The sequence below is a fragment of the Bradysia coprophila genome, unplaced genomic scaffold, assembly GCF_014529535.1.
Source record: "Bradysia coprophila strain Holo2 unplaced genomic scaffold, BU_Bcop_v1 contig_94, whole genome shotgun sequence".
In the NCBI taxonomy this organism is placed as follows: Eukaryota; Metazoa; Arthropoda; class Insecta; order Diptera; family Sciaridae; genus Bradysia; species Bradysia coprophila.
The window spans coordinates 5,058,681-5,076,005 of record NW_023504022.1 but is presented as its reverse complement, the minus strand read 5'-3'; the positions used below and the strand labels follow the sequence as shown (position 1 = coordinate 5,076,005).

At 36.1% G+C, this 17,325-nt stretch overlaps 1 protein-coding gene and 1 long non-coding RNA gene across 15 annotated transcripts in view; both read left to right on the top strand.

The window, feature by feature from the left end:
* LOC119085059 (twitchin) overlaps positions 1-17,325 on the top strand; it is an 85,031-nt gene that overhangs the window by 8,408 nt on the left and 59,298 nt on the right. For 2 of the 14 annotated variants that reach the window (XM_037195284.1, XM_037195278.1), the window contains exons 2-14: positions 3,287-3,721; positions 4,925-4,952; positions 5,502-5,664; positions 6,476-6,617; positions 8,950-9,085; positions 9,763-9,966; positions 10,027-10,328; positions 10,658-10,881; positions 10,947-11,349; positions 11,412-12,118; positions 12,255-12,311; positions 16,580-16,606; positions 16,809-16,883. In XM_037195284.1, the coding sequence (XP_037051179.1) occupies positions 3,409-3,721; positions 4,925-4,952; positions 5,502-5,664; positions 6,476-6,617; positions 8,950-9,085; positions 9,763-9,966; positions 10,027-10,328; positions 10,658-10,881; positions 10,947-11,349; positions 11,412-12,118; positions 12,255-12,311; positions 16,580-16,606; positions 16,809-16,883 (2,781 nt within the window). In that variant the 5' untranslated portion in view covers positions 3,287-3,408. Of the gene's footprint in view, positions 1-3,286; positions 3,722-4,558; positions 4,581-4,924; positions 4,953-5,501; positions 5,665-6,475; positions 6,618-8,949; positions 9,086-9,762; positions 9,967-10,026; positions 10,329-10,657; positions 10,882-10,946; positions 11,350-11,411; positions 12,119-12,254; positions 12,312-12,500; positions 12,657-12,715; positions 12,803-13,340; positions 13,392-13,461; positions 13,628-13,732; positions 14,971-15,246; positions 15,325-15,967; positions 16,022-16,098; positions 16,138-16,579; positions 16,607-16,796; positions 16,884-17,325 lie in introns of all 14 variants that reach the window. The other 12 variants (XM_037195286.1, XM_037195280.1, XM_037195290.1 and 9 more) reach the window with 10 other exon arrangements.
* On the top strand, positions 16,892-17,261 carry LOC119085064. Its single transcript, XR_005089221.1, has 2 exons — positions 16,892-17,054; positions 17,163-17,261. It is a non-coding gene; the product is annotated as an uncharacterized LOC119085064 (long non-coding RNA).

The following is a 17,325-nucleotide window of genomic DNA, read 5'->3' as shown; positions in this document are numbered from 1 at the left end:
TTTGGACTGTGATTAAACATATTTTTAACTTGTGGTACGAACATCATTTTTCATGCATTTTGCATTGATTTTTCACCAACTGTGTATTAGCCTTAAGCAAAAATAAAGGGAAGAAAAACCCTGTATTTCATTGATACGGCTAGTTAGTCATCTGCTAACAACAAAAACGAAAATAAGCGATTTACATTGTTCAGGGTTCTCTTATATAGCAAAAACAATAGTTTAACTAACGAAGTAAAAGATTACCATATACTGCAACAGTAAGCGATACTTGAAACCAAAGAAGTAAGAGATTTATTAATAATAAATGGTGATACCTATGCTGCTTAAAGAATGCTAAAAATGGTTACTGAAAAGGTTTACTGAAAAGGTTTACTGAAAAGGTTTACTGAAACGGTTAAAAAGCATTCAAGACTGAAAATCTGGTTTGTCTTTTCATAAAACGTTTTGTAAAATGCATACAAAATTGGGTAGAAAATTGACGAAAAATTACAACATTGTAGGGCAGAATTAGTCTTAGATTCTCCCTAATAGATTCTAGTCAGTTCGAGCAAAGCCATATAGCGCTCATCACACCCTATAGTTTTAGTCAATCACATGTCAACAGTTTGTTTGTAGGCAGCGTAGACAACCTTGGACGTACAAACATTTGTAATAAATTTCAAAATTTTAAGTGACGTTATTAGTCATGATCATTAATTGATTACAAAACCATTTAACTTTTCAAAAACAATGGCTTTCGACTCAGAAATGTTTAATTGTTCGGTGAAATCATCAATTTATTTTAGTAGATTTGGCAATAAATTCATCTCACTCGTTATTTTTAATTGAAATTTCTATTTCTACCAAAATGTTATTGTTCATGAGAAGCAGTGGTACGATAGAAATATTTAAAATTATGCTCTTGACATCCGTATTGCAAAAAATAAAAACTTCTAAGGCGGTGTGTTACTCGGCAATTAAGAATGATGATTCAATCAAGAGGAGTTTGTTTTCGGTAAGCAAACTCATCGCGAATCTTAGTTCTATATCGGTATGTTTCGTAACACATTCTGCAATTCACACAAAGTTGAAAATAAATATTTATCTGAAATTATCGGAAAATCGAAAATGAAAACAGAAAATAACCAGAGTGGTAAATAAGAGAACTGTGTCTGCGAAATTTTTTTCTCGGAAAAAGTCTTAGGAAAATGTTCAAGGAAGATTTTTTACTTATTTATATCCAGACAATCTAAAACAACAGATTCTTCCCCCAAAAGTAAGGACGAAATTGACTCATATCAGCCCACTTAACCCAACCTTAATTGTTACTATAGGGGCAAATTGCAATTAATTTTGTTTAAAAAAATCATCTTAAATTTGAGTGTTGACCAAATCCTAAACTAACTAAAACCTTCCGATCATTAAGGTATCTTAGCTGGTTATCATTTCTGATTTTCGTTTCAGTTGCTGTTCTATTTCTGTTCTACAAAATTGAAGCAAAACTCCTGAAATAATAAAATTGTCTTGTACATGACTAGGGATAAAAAGATGAAAAGTAGAGTTTTCGTGTGAATTTTGATGATCCGAGGGCGAAGCCGAGGCCAATAAACACACTAAAACGAGACTTTTCATTATTACCCGAATTATGTAATGGATTTTACATGCTGAAAACGTCGAAAGTAGTGCTTGAAACATGAAAAGTACGGTTTTCGACGCGTGTAGCACGTAATATATATTATGTACCTGTTGCCAAGATTGTTATTTTGACGTGTAGGACATTATTGCCAGAGCCAAAGGCGTATATACAGATATATCGAGATAAGTAAAAACTCCCTAGGGAGATAAGCTCGAGATTATCGTTCTAGATAGATAAAATAAATTTACTTCACTAGTGAGGTGAAGTGGCTATTCCCTCACTAGTGAAAACCTTTTCCCTCGCTCTTAAAGTAAAACGTTATACTTTACACGTGAAATAATTTGATATCTCGTATCACGATGAGTAAAAGTACCTCGGGCTGGATACGAGATATCAAATTACTTTATATGTTATATATAGTTTATATGAGAAAAATGTCTTTGAATAAGATGCAAGAACGGTTTGAAACCTATGCTATCGAAACCTAACCTAACCTAATCGTTAGATGGCGAGACTTTGATGTTGTTTTAGTGAATTTAATGTTCCATTAATAAAAAATCAATGTATTTTTTCAACAAAAAAAGTTGAGGAATAAGTGACTGATGGAGTTTTATCAGCTCTGTCAATGTCAGTATTTCATAGCCAAATTTCTGTAGAATATAAAAAAATGATCCAGTTACCTTACTAATTTAATCACCTTTTAGAAACCGCGAACATATCTCGGTGGGAGCATCAAATCTATGACTTGTTCTGCTTATTATAAATTTAGTCAGTGTTGGATACAAAATCTAGTCCTGCATTCATTTCAAACATTTTTCTATAAGCTCAAGCTAGAAATCAAAGGTAAATCAACAGTCTGATCCATGTAATGAAAAAATGGAAAGTCAAGGTTTCGTTGAAGGAAAAAGAGTCTTTAAAGGGAAAATTAGATTCTTAGAATAACTTCCACGCCGTAGCATTTGATGTTGTCTCTCCACTGAAGTTTGTATTGACTAAGGTCGGATCCGATAAATTTTATCTCTCAGACCGATATGAGTACGCCTTTGACGAATTCAAATTCAGTTTTAAGTCTCAATGTCACACCATTAAAATGCCCACCTTCGATCACATGCTCTTTCAATAAGGACCACCATGCACCATGAACTGTGTAACGATTAATGTTCGCAATTTACGTAGGGCACGTAGTCATAAAATGGCGACCTCGACTATGACATTAACTCTTAACACTTACCTGCTATTTAAATGGGTCTTAGAAATAGGTTGTTCTTTTGGCTTTGTGGCACGTGAAACGCATTATTTTCGGATGTTCTCTTTTTTTCTCGATTTAAGTGACCTTGACCTATAATCGAATTAAATGAATTCGAATTGCATTACGATGCAATTTGTTTCATTACAACCGATGATGTATTTATGTAGGATTAAAATAGACGCGGGGATTACGCGTACGTCAATTAATTTTTTACGCTATTTCTCGAATGGAATCTCAAACATTTGAATTGTTGATGAGTTTTGTGTATAGCTCTGCGATTAGTATTTAATTTTCGTAAGAATTAATGTTAAAACAGCAGATTAATGTATGAATGTATGCGTAAATGCGTGCGCTCTATAACACAGCTGGGATGGTGTCTCGGTTTCGATTAATTAACATTTTGTTTTGAATTTTTGCAGAGTTCAAATACACAAAAAGAAAACTTCTAAGAAAAATCGACACAAAAGCCGATCACAGATAAAGTGAATGTCTCATTTAAATAACACATTCAGTCGATAACCCATCCCCAAATGCAAAAGAAATGGGAGTGGCCGACGATTTTGCTCCCAGCTTCACCCAGAAGCCACAGTTGCGGCAAGAAGACGATGGTAATCGTTTAATATTCGAATGTCAATTGCTTGCATCACCGAAACCAGAAATCGAATGGTATCGAAGTGATGAGCTACTGAAACAAGATGCCAGAACAACATTTAAAATACAACCTGTAGGTGATAATAAGTTTACAGTAGTGTTAGACTTAGACGATGTTGTTGAACAAGATGCTGGGCTTTATAAAGTTAAAGCCAAAAATAAAATGGGCGAAGTTGCGGCATCGATCAATTTAAACTTTAGCCGTAAGTATGAAATGAAATTGTTTTTTTTTTTTATTGTGTCGCTTGCAAATCATCTGATCATCGATAGCAACAACAAAAAACAGCTATTACCCCGTGGTAATGTTGTCTTGATCTTGAATAGATAGATGTTTGAATATCAAAACAAATGAAGTAAAAGATTTTCTATCGAACATTAAGAATGATTATTTAATCAAAAGAAGTAGCAGATTGAGTTATTACATTGAATTTTGACCATTGATAAATTAATCATGGAGATGCGACGATCGACTTCTGTTAGCTTTCAGTCTGTCAACTAGGGGGGCTTGACTCTTAACATAGAACAGACGGAAGAGTGAGTGAGACTCTACTTTCTCCTAATGTTAAGTCATAATCCATAACTTTGAAAATTGAACATCCCACAACGGTAGAACTTGTTGGATTAATAATTTCGGTTTTATCATCAGTCTTCGAACAATAGAGTTCAATTTCGATTTTAAAATTGTATTCTCAAAAGCTTAATGCATTTAATGGCGTATGTTTGGGGTAGTCTGTCTCAGGACGTTAATCTTTAACCGAATAAAACAGTAGTTAACTACCTAGCTACAGCACTGGTACACAATTTCTCATTATACTTTCTCTGCCAGTTATTTATGCGAGTAACTGTTTAAAAAGAACGATTTTCCTTGATCGTATACCATTCGGTCGTCATTATGAAAACAACATTTTATGAGTCACATTAATTTTGTCGACCACTTGGCACTCACTTACAAAATAATGCTTTTCGCTAAAAATAAACTCGAACAGAATTTTATACAAATTTTCCAAATTTAAAATTATTAATAATATATCCGATTTCAGCGGCTGACGAACCTAAAGAGAGGTGAGATTTTAAAATAAACTCTTTTTTTCGTGAAGCTTGGCAAACCAAACAGAATAAATAAGATCTGATAATGCTTTGGGCTTTCAATATTTTCTTTTTGATGATGATTTAGCGACGTTTTCCTTTTAAAAATCTCTTCTGCACTACTATCGAGCACTTCTTTTGCATGAAAGCGAGTTAAAAAGCTTCACTAAATTCTATGCAAGCAAGCTAAAGCTATAACCATACGACGTGCAGTGTAATCATTAAATTAGTAATAAGTTTCGTGATTTATATGTCGACTATCGACTTATAGTTCAACTAACAAGGGTTTTTTTCTTTTTCTTTTTATTTATATGCAATAGCTAGCGGCCAAATAATTATTGAACAACGGTGAGTTGTTACTGCATTGCTTTTCCATAGTGTACCCTTTCGTAGTGATAACATGTCTGCTTGTTGCTTAATAACATTGAATTATTTAGAAATGAAGATTCATATCGAAGTACTGAAACCTTTTACAAACGGCCAACCAACTGTTAAATAAGCGATGGACAGTCATCATTTTGTCCTCTTGTTTGCAAAACGTAATGTTAAAACTAATGAAGTAATAGATTTTGCATTAGGGATCATTTATAAAGTATGTCCAGCGTGTGAGAGCGATACAAGATATGGTTAAAAATGTGTTAGAAAGAGAATCAAACAGTCGTAGTGTATGACATATTTTATGAATGATGGCAAGAATGAAAGACTCCATCGCAATATACGCTTGCTGATTGTAAAAGGTTACAAACTCAAACTTCTTCACTGAGTTTTAATTGTTTCGACTGAATGTGCATGAAAGTTTAAGCTTTTTTGGCTGATATTGAATTGCAAAGTTCATTCTGTACTCCGTACGACAAAGCCAACACACAGAAAAATTAAAATCAAATTGTACATTTGCAGGCAAATCGACGGAATCGCGCCGACTTTCGCGAAAAAACCAGCCATTCGACAAGAAGACGATGGCAAACGATTATTGTTTGAATGTCGTATTCAGGCCGACCCAAAACCTTCGGTTACTTGGTCACATAACGGAACACCCGTTAAAGAGTCATCTAGGCATAAGGTTAATAGACATTTTTAATTTTCTTTGTGTTTAGGAAACACTGTTTACAGAGTTAGATGTGATAACAACTAAGTCCACCAATGCAATACGTAAATTTTCTCAAATTAGTGACGAAAAGTGAATAATTTTGGTGACTTAGATGAGATAGACGTTGTATGTAACGCGGTGATAAATGCTTTTTTTTGGCACACGATATGTATGGGAAACCTCGGTTGGCCTGTAGAAGCGCTATAATTTTTTAACAGTACTTCATTCTTTGCGCTTTGCGCCTTGTAAAATAACTTCACTCTGGTAAATATTCATGAAATGTTATTGCTGTGAAGTTGGTTCACAAAAGAATAGTTTGCTGACATTAGTAATTTTATAACGAAATATATCAGAAAAGTTACAGAATTCTACGAAAATTTATGACCGTTAGTTTCCAAACAACAAGTGGGTTGACGTGTAGAGGAGCCACTTTTTTTCATTCTCTGCGGCTTTTTTTCATGTGAGCCAACTTCACATTTGTCATTACAGAACAAATGTCACCATACGAAGTTGGTTCACATGAAAATAAGCGCAGTGACAGCAGTACTATAAAATATGAGAAAACTTTATTACATTTCTTCTTAGTTTCTAAATATGTTTCTCCTATTGTCACATTCGGCCTGCGGCCTCGAGTCATAATCTAGTACCTTAAAAAGCATTTCTCCCTCAGTAGCATGAATAACGATCTATTATGATATAATTGATCTAAGTGCTGGTTATTACAAAATAACACCTGACGATGTACTTACCCAATTTAGCTGATTTATGATTTTCTTTTTCGCAGCTGATGATCGACAAAGACGGCCATTCATATTTTGCATCACTTGAAATTAAAAATGTCACAGTTGAGGATGCTGGCAAATACAAAGTGACTGCAAAAAATGAATTGGGCGAATCTAACGCAACAATAAGTTTAAATTTCGACAGTGAGTATAATTACTTTTATTGGGTGTTTACTTAAGTCATTAGGCATTAGTTATAGATGGCAGTTTTTTTTTTCTTTATTTATTTTTCTTTTGAATTTTCTTGTGATCGTTTAGCGAAAGAAAAATTAACAGATAAACAAAGTTTCCAGTAGAATAAACGTTTTCCGTTTTGTTGTTTAATTTCATCAGTTGTGTGATTTGCCAAGATTTTCGTTAAACATTTCGATTTGATTTTCTTTTGATTTTATAAAAAATTGTTTGGCGAATATTTCACTTTAAAATCAGACGCTTTTCATTTCTTCGACGAAGCAGCTGTCATACTTCGAAATATTTTAGTTAGAGCATATTCACACACAAACTGTCATTCAAAGAAAAAAAAAAACATGAAAATGAAGAAGAAAAATCAATAAATTCACAATCATTTTGCATGCACACGGGTCGAAAACCATTCATTACATCAAATTTCATGAGCTTTCGACGACTTTAGCAAGTTCCGTATATACGTAGGAATGAAAACTTCACTTTGCGAGTTTTGCATACGTACACACACGGAATTTTGAAAACCGACACATTTTCTGTTTCTATGTTTTACTTGAGTTTCAGATTTCTCCATATAAAGAACCATGCAAAATGCACAAAAAATCAATAAACCACGAAACAGAAAATGTGTCGGTTTTCAAAATTCCGCGAGGGTATTTTCATAATGGTCATTTTGCGCAATAAATGAGAATATTGTCGCCCGAGGCGAAGACGAGGTTGACAATACATTGTATAGGTTAAATTCCAGTTTAGACACAACACTAATAGTATTTTCAACGTCGCATAGGAAATATGTTCTTCTTAAAAAGGATTTTTTATCGAACTCGATTCCAGAATTCGATTCCAGAACTCATCTCCGGCTCGTGCTGGAAACCTCTCATTCACTAAAGAAGCCTTTTAGCAATCCATTTACGCACTACTTTGATAGCACTGTGCATTACATCCAAGGTTCCAAATTTTTATTTTGACGAACGGGGACGTTAAGACCTGAAGTGGAGTAATAGTTATTTACGTATCGATTGAGGAGGCCGAACGAGTTACGTATTAAGTTTTATATGCTGCCTACTGAGGACGAAAGTTGAAAAATGTAAACCCACGGGCCGAAAGTGACAGATATGTAAGCCCACGCGGTGAAAGCTTCGCTTTCGCCCCTTTGGCCTACATTTTTCTGTCACTTTCGGCCCGTGGGTTTACATTTTTTTCTTTCGTCCCGCAGTTGGAAGCATATAATATTTATTAGTGTACCTGTTTTGGACGATTGATTTTAGGCAATTTCGCGGATTGTCAACCGTCCCAAACAGGTGCACATGTAAGTTTTCATGCAGAGGGCCGGAAACCCGAGAAAATTCGAAAAATGGCACTCATTTTCGGTCCCGAAGCATGAAAAGGTGTTTTATGTTCCAGGTGCGAAGCTAGCTATTTTCGTACTTCCAAACGCGGGAAAAAGCATTTACTAGGATTTTGACATAAAAAGCCTAATAAGCGAGACCACTGCAGTGTTTGTATCCGACTCGGACCCACACATTAAAAAATTCTCTAGTTGCGTGCAGGACAACTATTACAAATAATACATGAAAAATAAACGTGGAAAGAATACGGTTTTCGACATACGTTGCATGTAAACGTTTAATGCATAACTCGGGGGAACAATAGAAAAATCTCCATATCGTGTGATTATTGACCTCAGCTTCGTCGCGGGTCATAAAACGTCACACTAGATTTTTCTTTTTTTTCCTCATCAGTCATGTAATCAATCATTTAATTGGCAAACATTCATTTCATATTCATTCCGAATTAATTGTCGATGTATCAGGCTGTTTTCATTTCAAGGAAAAAATTAACAGGATTCGATTAACGCTTTTGCATTTTCCAATACATTTTCGAGTTTGTCGAAAATTCCTTGTGATTTCACATCGTTCCAAGCGAATTTCATTAATTCACTCGCGAATTTCATTTCATTTGAACACAATTCGTTGATTGTGACACGAGTTCTCATGTTCATAGAATTTTGCAATCATCGTAACACTTTGAATTTTTGTGTTTCGCTAAGTGTTTTGTTCAAAGCGTTTAAAGTTTATGAAGTTAAAGACAGTCAAAATAGCAGAATTTTACATCGTCAAAAATGAAAAAGCCTAGCCACGATCACAATCTATTTAAATTTTACGTAAAGTTTGTCGTAAAGCAGTTGAATTTGTTGTTTTCAAAGAAAATTTATTATTTTTAAGTTAAAAATTCAATTACAAAAAATCGATTCGAGCGTGTCCATCATTTCTTTCAAATAAAAATTTACTAGGCGACGAAGCACCAGTTCCAGATGATGGCATTAAACCAACATTTACCGAACGACCCGTTATCCGGCAGACAGATGATGGTGCAAAAATAACTTTTGAATGCAGATGTGTTGGAGATCCAAAACCAACCATCGCATGGTAAGTTTTCATTTGTTTTTACCGCTCTATTTGGACTAGTCGTTTAGAAATGGCGAAATGTTAAAAGTAATGAAGTAACAGATTATGTAAAGCATTCTTTGCGATACTTTAAACAAACGAAGCGAAAGATCTACGCCACAACCTCCTTGCAAAAGAATTTAAATTTCTAATGGATATGAACTTCACTCTCTTCCTCTAATAGAGTTTAAAATACACCCAAAGAAAAGTTGTCTTTGACAACAATTCCGCATCCGCATAAAATCTCTTGTAATTTGCCATCGAGCAAATCGATGCGTTCCTCTTCCATCGGAGTTCAAGTTTCTTGAGATGCTTCAAATGTCTGTGCAATTTAAGTCATTCAAGTAAACGATTCATATGAGAGTTTACTTCTGCACCATATTGTTGAAGCAACTATCGAAATGTTGTATCAATGTTATATTGAAGATGTGTTATCCTGAGAATTGTTCGACCTACTGAGCACAGTTATACGCAAAAAAAAAAATTAAAACTTTCAACTGACTTATGCTCACAGCCTAACAAAATTTCTATTAAAAATCTGTAAATAGGATGGATCATCTTGACCTATGATTCACGACTAGGAACTATTATTTGATCTTAAAACAAAGCAATGTTTGCCCTTGTGTGTAGTAACAAATCGACTGTTTTTTTCTTTCAAGGTTCCATGGAAAAGAACAAGTAAACGAAGGTGGAAGATATCACATGTCCCTGGAAAATGACCAGAAGCTATATCATATGGCGCGTTTAGAAATATCTAAGGTCATAACAGGTGACAAAGGTGAATATCGGGCAGTGGCCAAAAACAAACACGGTGAAGGTGTAGCAACCATAAACCTAAATTTCGAGGGAAGTGGTAAACCGAAGTGAGTGTGAATAATGGAATCATTCGATGGCATCGAATTAATTGATCGAAAATTATTCAGAATTCCTGACGGTAAATCACCTCGATTCCCGAAGAAACCAACTATTCGTCAGGATGGCGATTTGCTGATTATGGAATGCATATTGGAAGCAAATCCTGTGCCTGACATTTCGTGGTTTCAAGGGGATAAACTCATCTCCGACTCGCCGAGAATTAAAATGTCGAGGAAAGCAACATCGAAAGACACATACGTACTTACTCTAGAGATAACAAATCCGACACAAGAGGATGGTGGCAATTACAGGTGTAATGCTTTTAATAGTTACGGAGAAAGCAATGCAAACATCGCTCTCAATTTCCAAGGTATTTATGAAATGACACCTCAGATGGTAATTTTGTATTTTTCCTTTTGAAAACGTACGCACATTGATGATGTCGTTAAATAAATGAATTGTTTAATCGCCATCGATTTACTATCTATCAAACTGATGCTCTTATCGGGTGAGTAGTTAAGTGCAAAATTACTGTTTTTCACTCTCTTCTTTTCCCCCTTTTTTGTTTGGGGTAAGTAAATTGGTCAGTTCATGTGGGTGGCTAGGTTTTTCATTGAAGAAAATCGTGAGCGTTCGGCTCGAATTGCTTTGCAAACCTGGATTTAGAGAACGAATTTCCACTTGAATTTTCTGTTGCAGGTGGAGACGATGCCAATGGTTTTGCTCCATCGTTTATTGAAAAGCCTCGCATCATACCAAACGAAGCGGGAACGCTCATTACAATGAAGTGTCGTTGTAAAGCAAAACCAGCACCAGTAGTAACATGGTATCGTGGCACAGAAGTTGTCAAGGAATCGGAAAAAATTGCCATCAAGTCATCCAGTACAGAAGAAGATATTTACGAACTTGTGCTTGAAATTAAAGTAAGTTGTCGTCGCGGCCGGTTGAGGGTCAATTAAATTCTAACGAATTTTCTGCACTGTTTTAGGATCCAAGTGCACCAGATGGCGGTACCTACCGTTGCCATGTTAAAAATGAATTTGGCGAAAGTAACGCCAACTTGAATTTGAACATCGAAGCAGAACCTGAGCCAGAAGGCGAAGGACCCACATTTATTGACAAACCACGCATCGTATCAGAGAATAACGGAAAATTGGTCATTATGGATTGCAAGGTAAAAGCAAATCCAAAACCGGATATCCTCTGGACACGCGAAGGAGAAGTGGTGAAGGAAAGTGGAAAGTGTGTCATGACGATGCGCGAAAAGGGTGACATCTACTACATCAGATTAGAATTGGTTGAACCGGCATTGGAAGATTCTGGCCTCTACAAATGTAACATCAAGAACAATTTGGGAGAGCTAAACGCCAACTTGACTTTGAATATCGAAAGTGAGTTTCAAATGGTCGATGGTGCCGCAATGACCGAGCCTTAAATTTTCATTTAATTTCAGTTATTCCGGTCATCAAAGACAAGCCGAAAATCATTAAAATCGTCAAAAAGCGCACCGTTATCATCGAATGCGTGGTCGTTTCGAAATTCGAACCAAGATGTACCTGGTTTAAGGAGACAAACGAAGTCAAAGAAAGTGAACGACACAAGGTCGACATTCAGCAAGTCAAAGACGGCGAATTTGCCGTTAAATTGGAAATATCCGAAATCACAGACAGCGACAAGGGTTCATACAAGATGGTCGCTAAAAACGAAAAAGGTGAAGCGATCTCACAGGTTGTCGAACTCATCGACATACCCGAAGAAGAACGCAAAGTGGTTAAGCCGCACATTGTCAAGCAATTGCGTAATCAAAATATCCACGAGGGCAGCGCATTGGAATTGATTGCAGCCATCAAAGAAAGCGATAAGAAGGCTAAGGTTGTGTGGTACAAGAACACAACGGAAATCAATGAAAAGAGCGCTCGGGAAATTAATACGTCATGGGATGGTACAACGGCCAAATTGAGCATCAGCCGCGTATCCACTCAACATACGGCTTCTTACCGCGTAGTAATCAGTAATGAGGCTGGTGGCGACGAATCAACATCAAAGGTTGAGGTGAAAAAGAAGGAAGAAAAGAAGAAAGAGGAGGAGGAAGAAGAAGAGGAAGAAAAGGTCGAGGAAGAGTCAAAGACAGACAAAAAGAAGAAGGTGGAGAAGAAAAAGGTAAGAAATCGGTTTTGTGGCATTGTGTCATTCCTCATTGTACATAAAATTTTAAATGTTTAAACTTGTCACTAATTTCGTTCTAATCCATAAACAATTACTCTTCGCTTGGGCACAAACAATCTGTGCCGTTTAGAAGGAAGAAAAGAAGGAAGTTACTGAAGAAGAGGTTAAAATCGAAGAGTCAGTACAGGTACAGTGTTTACGTCAATAATTGAATTAATAAACTGTTCTTAACGCATGATTGTATATGTTCCCCTACCAATATCCGTCGAATATCGAATTGTGACGCGAATCCATCTACACCCTCTATACGTACATATGACTTTACTTGCACACTGTACACACAAACACACACACATACAAACTTTCGCCGGAAAAGGAGCCCAAAACGGCTGATTCTAATGACATACCCGATGGTGAAGAAACCGTCGAGGACATTTGGCCATCCGAAGAAGACGACAATAAATCGGCAAAAGCTCAATCAAAGGTCGAGCCTGATAAGGCCACAGAAAAGGCACAAACCGATCAAGTTGAGGTATTGAGGATTTGTCAATTTCGTTGTATTTATCAATTAAGTCGACCAAATACTCGTAGGATGTCAAGGAGCCCAAAAAATCAGTAAAGGCTAAGGACAAAGAAGTTGTTGAAACTGAGGTCGTGGAAGAGGTCGAAGAATCTGAGGTATAACAGGATTATCTACTTTTCCGCTTTTGATCTATGGAGTAAAATGCTTAGAGTAACTTCCAGTACTATTTCTTTACCTGTCTCTCCAATTGATGAATTTTTTTTCCACATTTCACCTGCCTCAAAATGAGGAAATCGGTGTTGATCTAACAGGTCGAACCAGAGTCGACACTTTACTAAAACAAATGTTTCCTATCACAAAGCTCTGATTCATAGTGCTAATTGGCTAAAATTCAAATAATTCATCAATTGATATCACCAATGGACTGGATAGCCATTCAGTAAAAATCTTTTTGCGATGAGTAATTTTCATTGTTTTTGTAGTAGCAATACAATCGCATATTTTAGTGTCATTAAGTATTCTTTGGTCATTCACTTTGGTGATGTTCTAAAGCCATTTACCGTAGAGTTTGCATACACACATCGACCTATAGGCAACAGTATTTAATCGAACTTTTCTATGCTTTTTCATTTACACAAATTCAACACGCAAAAATATTCACACTCACTCACACACACATAAACACGTACACAGGAAGAGCGATCCGAATCCATTTCGACAAAGAAACCGAAACCCGAAACTAAGGTAACCGATCACACAGATATTTTCATTAACACACACTCACACATTACACAAAAACACTTTACATACGCAGGACGATAAAAAGAAATCGAAGGACGATGAGAAAAAAGAACCAGCGGATGCAAAGAAAGTAGAGGATGCAAAGAAAGCGGAAGAAGCAAAGAAAGTGGAAGATAAGAAGGCAGAGGAAACGAAGAAAGCTGAAGAAGCAAAAAAAGTGGAAGCGAAAAAAGTAGAAGCTAAGAAAGCTGAAGAAGCCAAGAAAGCTGAAGAAGCCAAGAAAGCTGACGAAGCCAAGAAAGCTGACGAAGCCAAAAAAGCTGAAGAAGCCAAGAAAGCTGACGAAGCCAAAAAAGCTGACGAAGCCAAGAAAGCTGAAGAAGCCAAGAAAGCTGAAGATAAGAAGAAAGAAGACAAAAAGAAGGAAGCTGAAGCCAAGAAAGTAGAGGATACTAAAAAGAAGGAAGCTGAAGCTAAGAAGGCTGAAGAAGCTAAGAAGGCAGAAGAAGCTAAGAAGGCAGAAGAAGCTAAGAAGGTAGAAGAAGCGCAGAAGGTAGAAGAAGCTAAGAAAGCTGAAGACTCCAAAAAGAAGTTAGCGGAAGAGAAGAAAAAGAAGGATGCTGAAGCTAAGAAAGCAGATGAGCCTAAAAAAGCAGAAGAAGCAAAGAAATCCGTTGATGATAAAAAACCTACAGCAAAGAAAGTTGATGACGCTCCTCAAGAATCAGCTGCTGATGAAGTTGACGATATTTGGGGACCTTCAGAAGACGAACCCGTGCAACCAGCACGAAAGTCAGCCAAATCGGACGAGCAAAAACCTGAACAAAAATCTAAAGGCGAGCCACCAGAAGATTATTGGGGTAAAGACGAGGTAGATGAGCCGTTAGCAATTAAAAAGGAAAAGCCAAAACCGAAACCAGACAGGTGGGGCAAAAAGACAGAAGAAGATGTAGATAAGCCCCGAGATGAGACAATGGAAGATGTTTGGGGTAATGCAGAAGAGCCTGCAGAAGTAAAGGAAGAAAAACCCAAACCCAGACCTGATAGATGGGGCAAGAAAGCTGAAGATGATGTAGATAAAGTTCAAGATGAACCGATAGAAGATGTTTGGGGCAAAGACGCTGCAGAGGAAGAAAAACCAAAACCGAAACCTGATAGGTGGGGAACGAAAAAAGATGAAGATCAGGCTCCGCAAACGACCGCTGGTGGCGCTGATAAGATTGACGATGTGTGGGGAGACACTGCAGATGATGAGCCGAAACAGTCAAAGCCGGGCCAAGAACCTAAGAAATCACCTGAAGCTCCGACTGCTGATAAAAAAGAGTTGCCAAAAATTACTGATCAATTGACACCGGACGACGACGACAAACCTAAAAAGAAAGTGGTCAAAAAGAAAACTCTTAAAACGGATGCAGCGAAAAAATCCGAACCAGTAGCTACCGACAAACCTAAAAGCGGTATCGATGATATTTGGGGTGAAGATACAGCTGAAAAGCCTACCAAAATTGATGATATTTGGGATGGTAAAGAAGCTGACGAAACACCAGCCAATTGGCGAAGACCTTCAGTTATATCTCCTGAGGTACACGATACACACACTATATTTACACTTACACTTTTTTACTATACGCAACTCACTTATCAATTCGCTAAATTTGAGAGTGTTTCCGTTTTTAGGACTGAGTTTAGCTTTCAAATTGCAGATAAATTGTATTGACTTGAAGGGCTTGTATTCCAATTGAAAAAGAAAAATCGGGACCTTTTCCGTTTGCTTTTATCTTTGAGTGGCTTCACTATCATCTCGGCTTTATTTTTTATTGCACCAGATCGTTTTACGAACCAAAAAAAATATTTTCAGGAAATCACTGAAGAAGAATCAGTTAAAGAAAAAGAAAAACCGAAAGAAAAGCCTGAAGAAAAAAAGAAACCAAAAGAGGTAGAGACACAATAACACGAGTGAGATACTAACCTTTTACAGACGGCATTTCTTTTGTGTTGTATTCAAAACAAACGAAGTAATAGATTCGATTCCATGCTGTTAACATGTTTTTCGTCTGTGAAAGGTTAGGGCAAACGTTCTATTTCATTTGATTAGAATTAGAACTTTTAACGAAATGAAAGTAAATCGAAATTAAAGCTTAGAGCTTATGATGAACCAAATTATGGCTTAACCAAGTGATTGAGTGGGTTTTCCAGCTAATAAAAATCAAAGCTTTAACAATGACACCAAAGCACTGTCAAGCACCGAAGCTGACTTTGACATAACTCAATTAGAAGGCCAAAAACACACCTGTTAACTATTTTGTAAAAATTTTTGATAGCCATTGTATGAAAAAGAATAGCCAACTTTGATCGGTTCAGTCCTCTATTTGAGTGACGGCAAAGTCAGCTTCGGTGCTAGACAGTACGTTGATGACACACATTGCTCAGGCCAAATATTTGGGAATTGATTGTCTAACATTCCAAAGAATTTATTTGAAAAGAAATTTTGTGAATTTGCGGAAATTAATTCCCAAAATATTGAGTCCTGCGACGATGTACAACCAAACCGTATACGTTACTTTGAATTTCTTTTCAAGGAAACCGCTGACACTAAAACACCTAAAGATTCGACAACAAAAACACCAAAACAGGTATACACATTCTCGAATCACGTACATGTCACTCTTTCACATTCAAAAATTCAACACATTTTTACCCAATTACACAGGCTGAAGCCGAAAATAAAAATGGTAGCCTGGAACCAGAGGTATATACACTTGACAAAAGAAAAATCATTTATACATTTACACCAGGCCCTAACGTTGGGAATTTTACTCAGAAAGTTTGTGGTAGATTTTAACGTTAGGGCACAGAGCCTACTTTTTGGAAAATGTTTCGAGAAAATTATAACTTTTGCGTAAATTCAAGAAAATGGAGAAAATTTATGATTCTTGAAAAGATTAGGAAAATTTTTGTGATTTTCCCGAATTTGGGAAAATGTAAGAAAATCGAGAAAAATCAAGAATCTAAAAAAACATTTTCTCAAAAAGATGCCCTGTTATGGCCTGGTAAGCTAACACAATAGCGATATTGATTTGTCCATGTTAGTCTTGAAATTCCGCAGTAGATTAATACCCATCTTTCTAACATCCTACCAATCAAACTCGAATTTTACGATTCTAATAAGAAATTTATTTTCCTTCCTCTAGAAATTGGAGCAAAAGGTTACGAAAATGGTAAGATTTTTAAATTTTCAAATTCTAATGATCTTTATATTCAAAATAAAAGCGATTTACTGGCGGTATAGCTATTTCACAAAATTAACGTAAAAGAAGCTTAACAGAAAAGAAAAACCTTCAACATTTATACCTATCCCACCGAAATACAATTTTTATAATTTTTTTACAATAATACCTCCACACACAGGAACCTGAAAAGGAACCCGAGAAGAAAGCACAGAAAGATGCTCCGAAAACAGCGATAGAAGTTGCTGAAAAGCAAAAACAGGCTGAGGTAAAACTCGCTGACCTTATCATATGCTTCGCTCTATTTCTATGTAGAACTGACGTATTTCGCTTTAGTCTAAAAATGTAGCTCAAACGAACAATAATAACTATTAGTTATACTGTTGCTTCCTGTGTCGCTTCTCTTGTAGGTAATTTCGCTGACTATACTCGGTATAGTGTACTGCCCTAATTTAAAATAAAAAACTTTTTAAAATAATAGAACAAAAGAATTCTTTTGTTTCATTTTTCTAAAAAGTTTTATTTTATAAATTAGGGCACTATAAAGGGCTAACATTTTGTGTGATTTTGATGGTACTTCAGCAATTGCATAAAAATGTTAAGATTGACAAAATGTTGGTCCTCTGTTACTTACGAGTTATTTAATCTTAACGCTCTAAACTGTCGATTTGGTGAACCGCAAAATAACGTAAAAAATTAAGTTAACATGG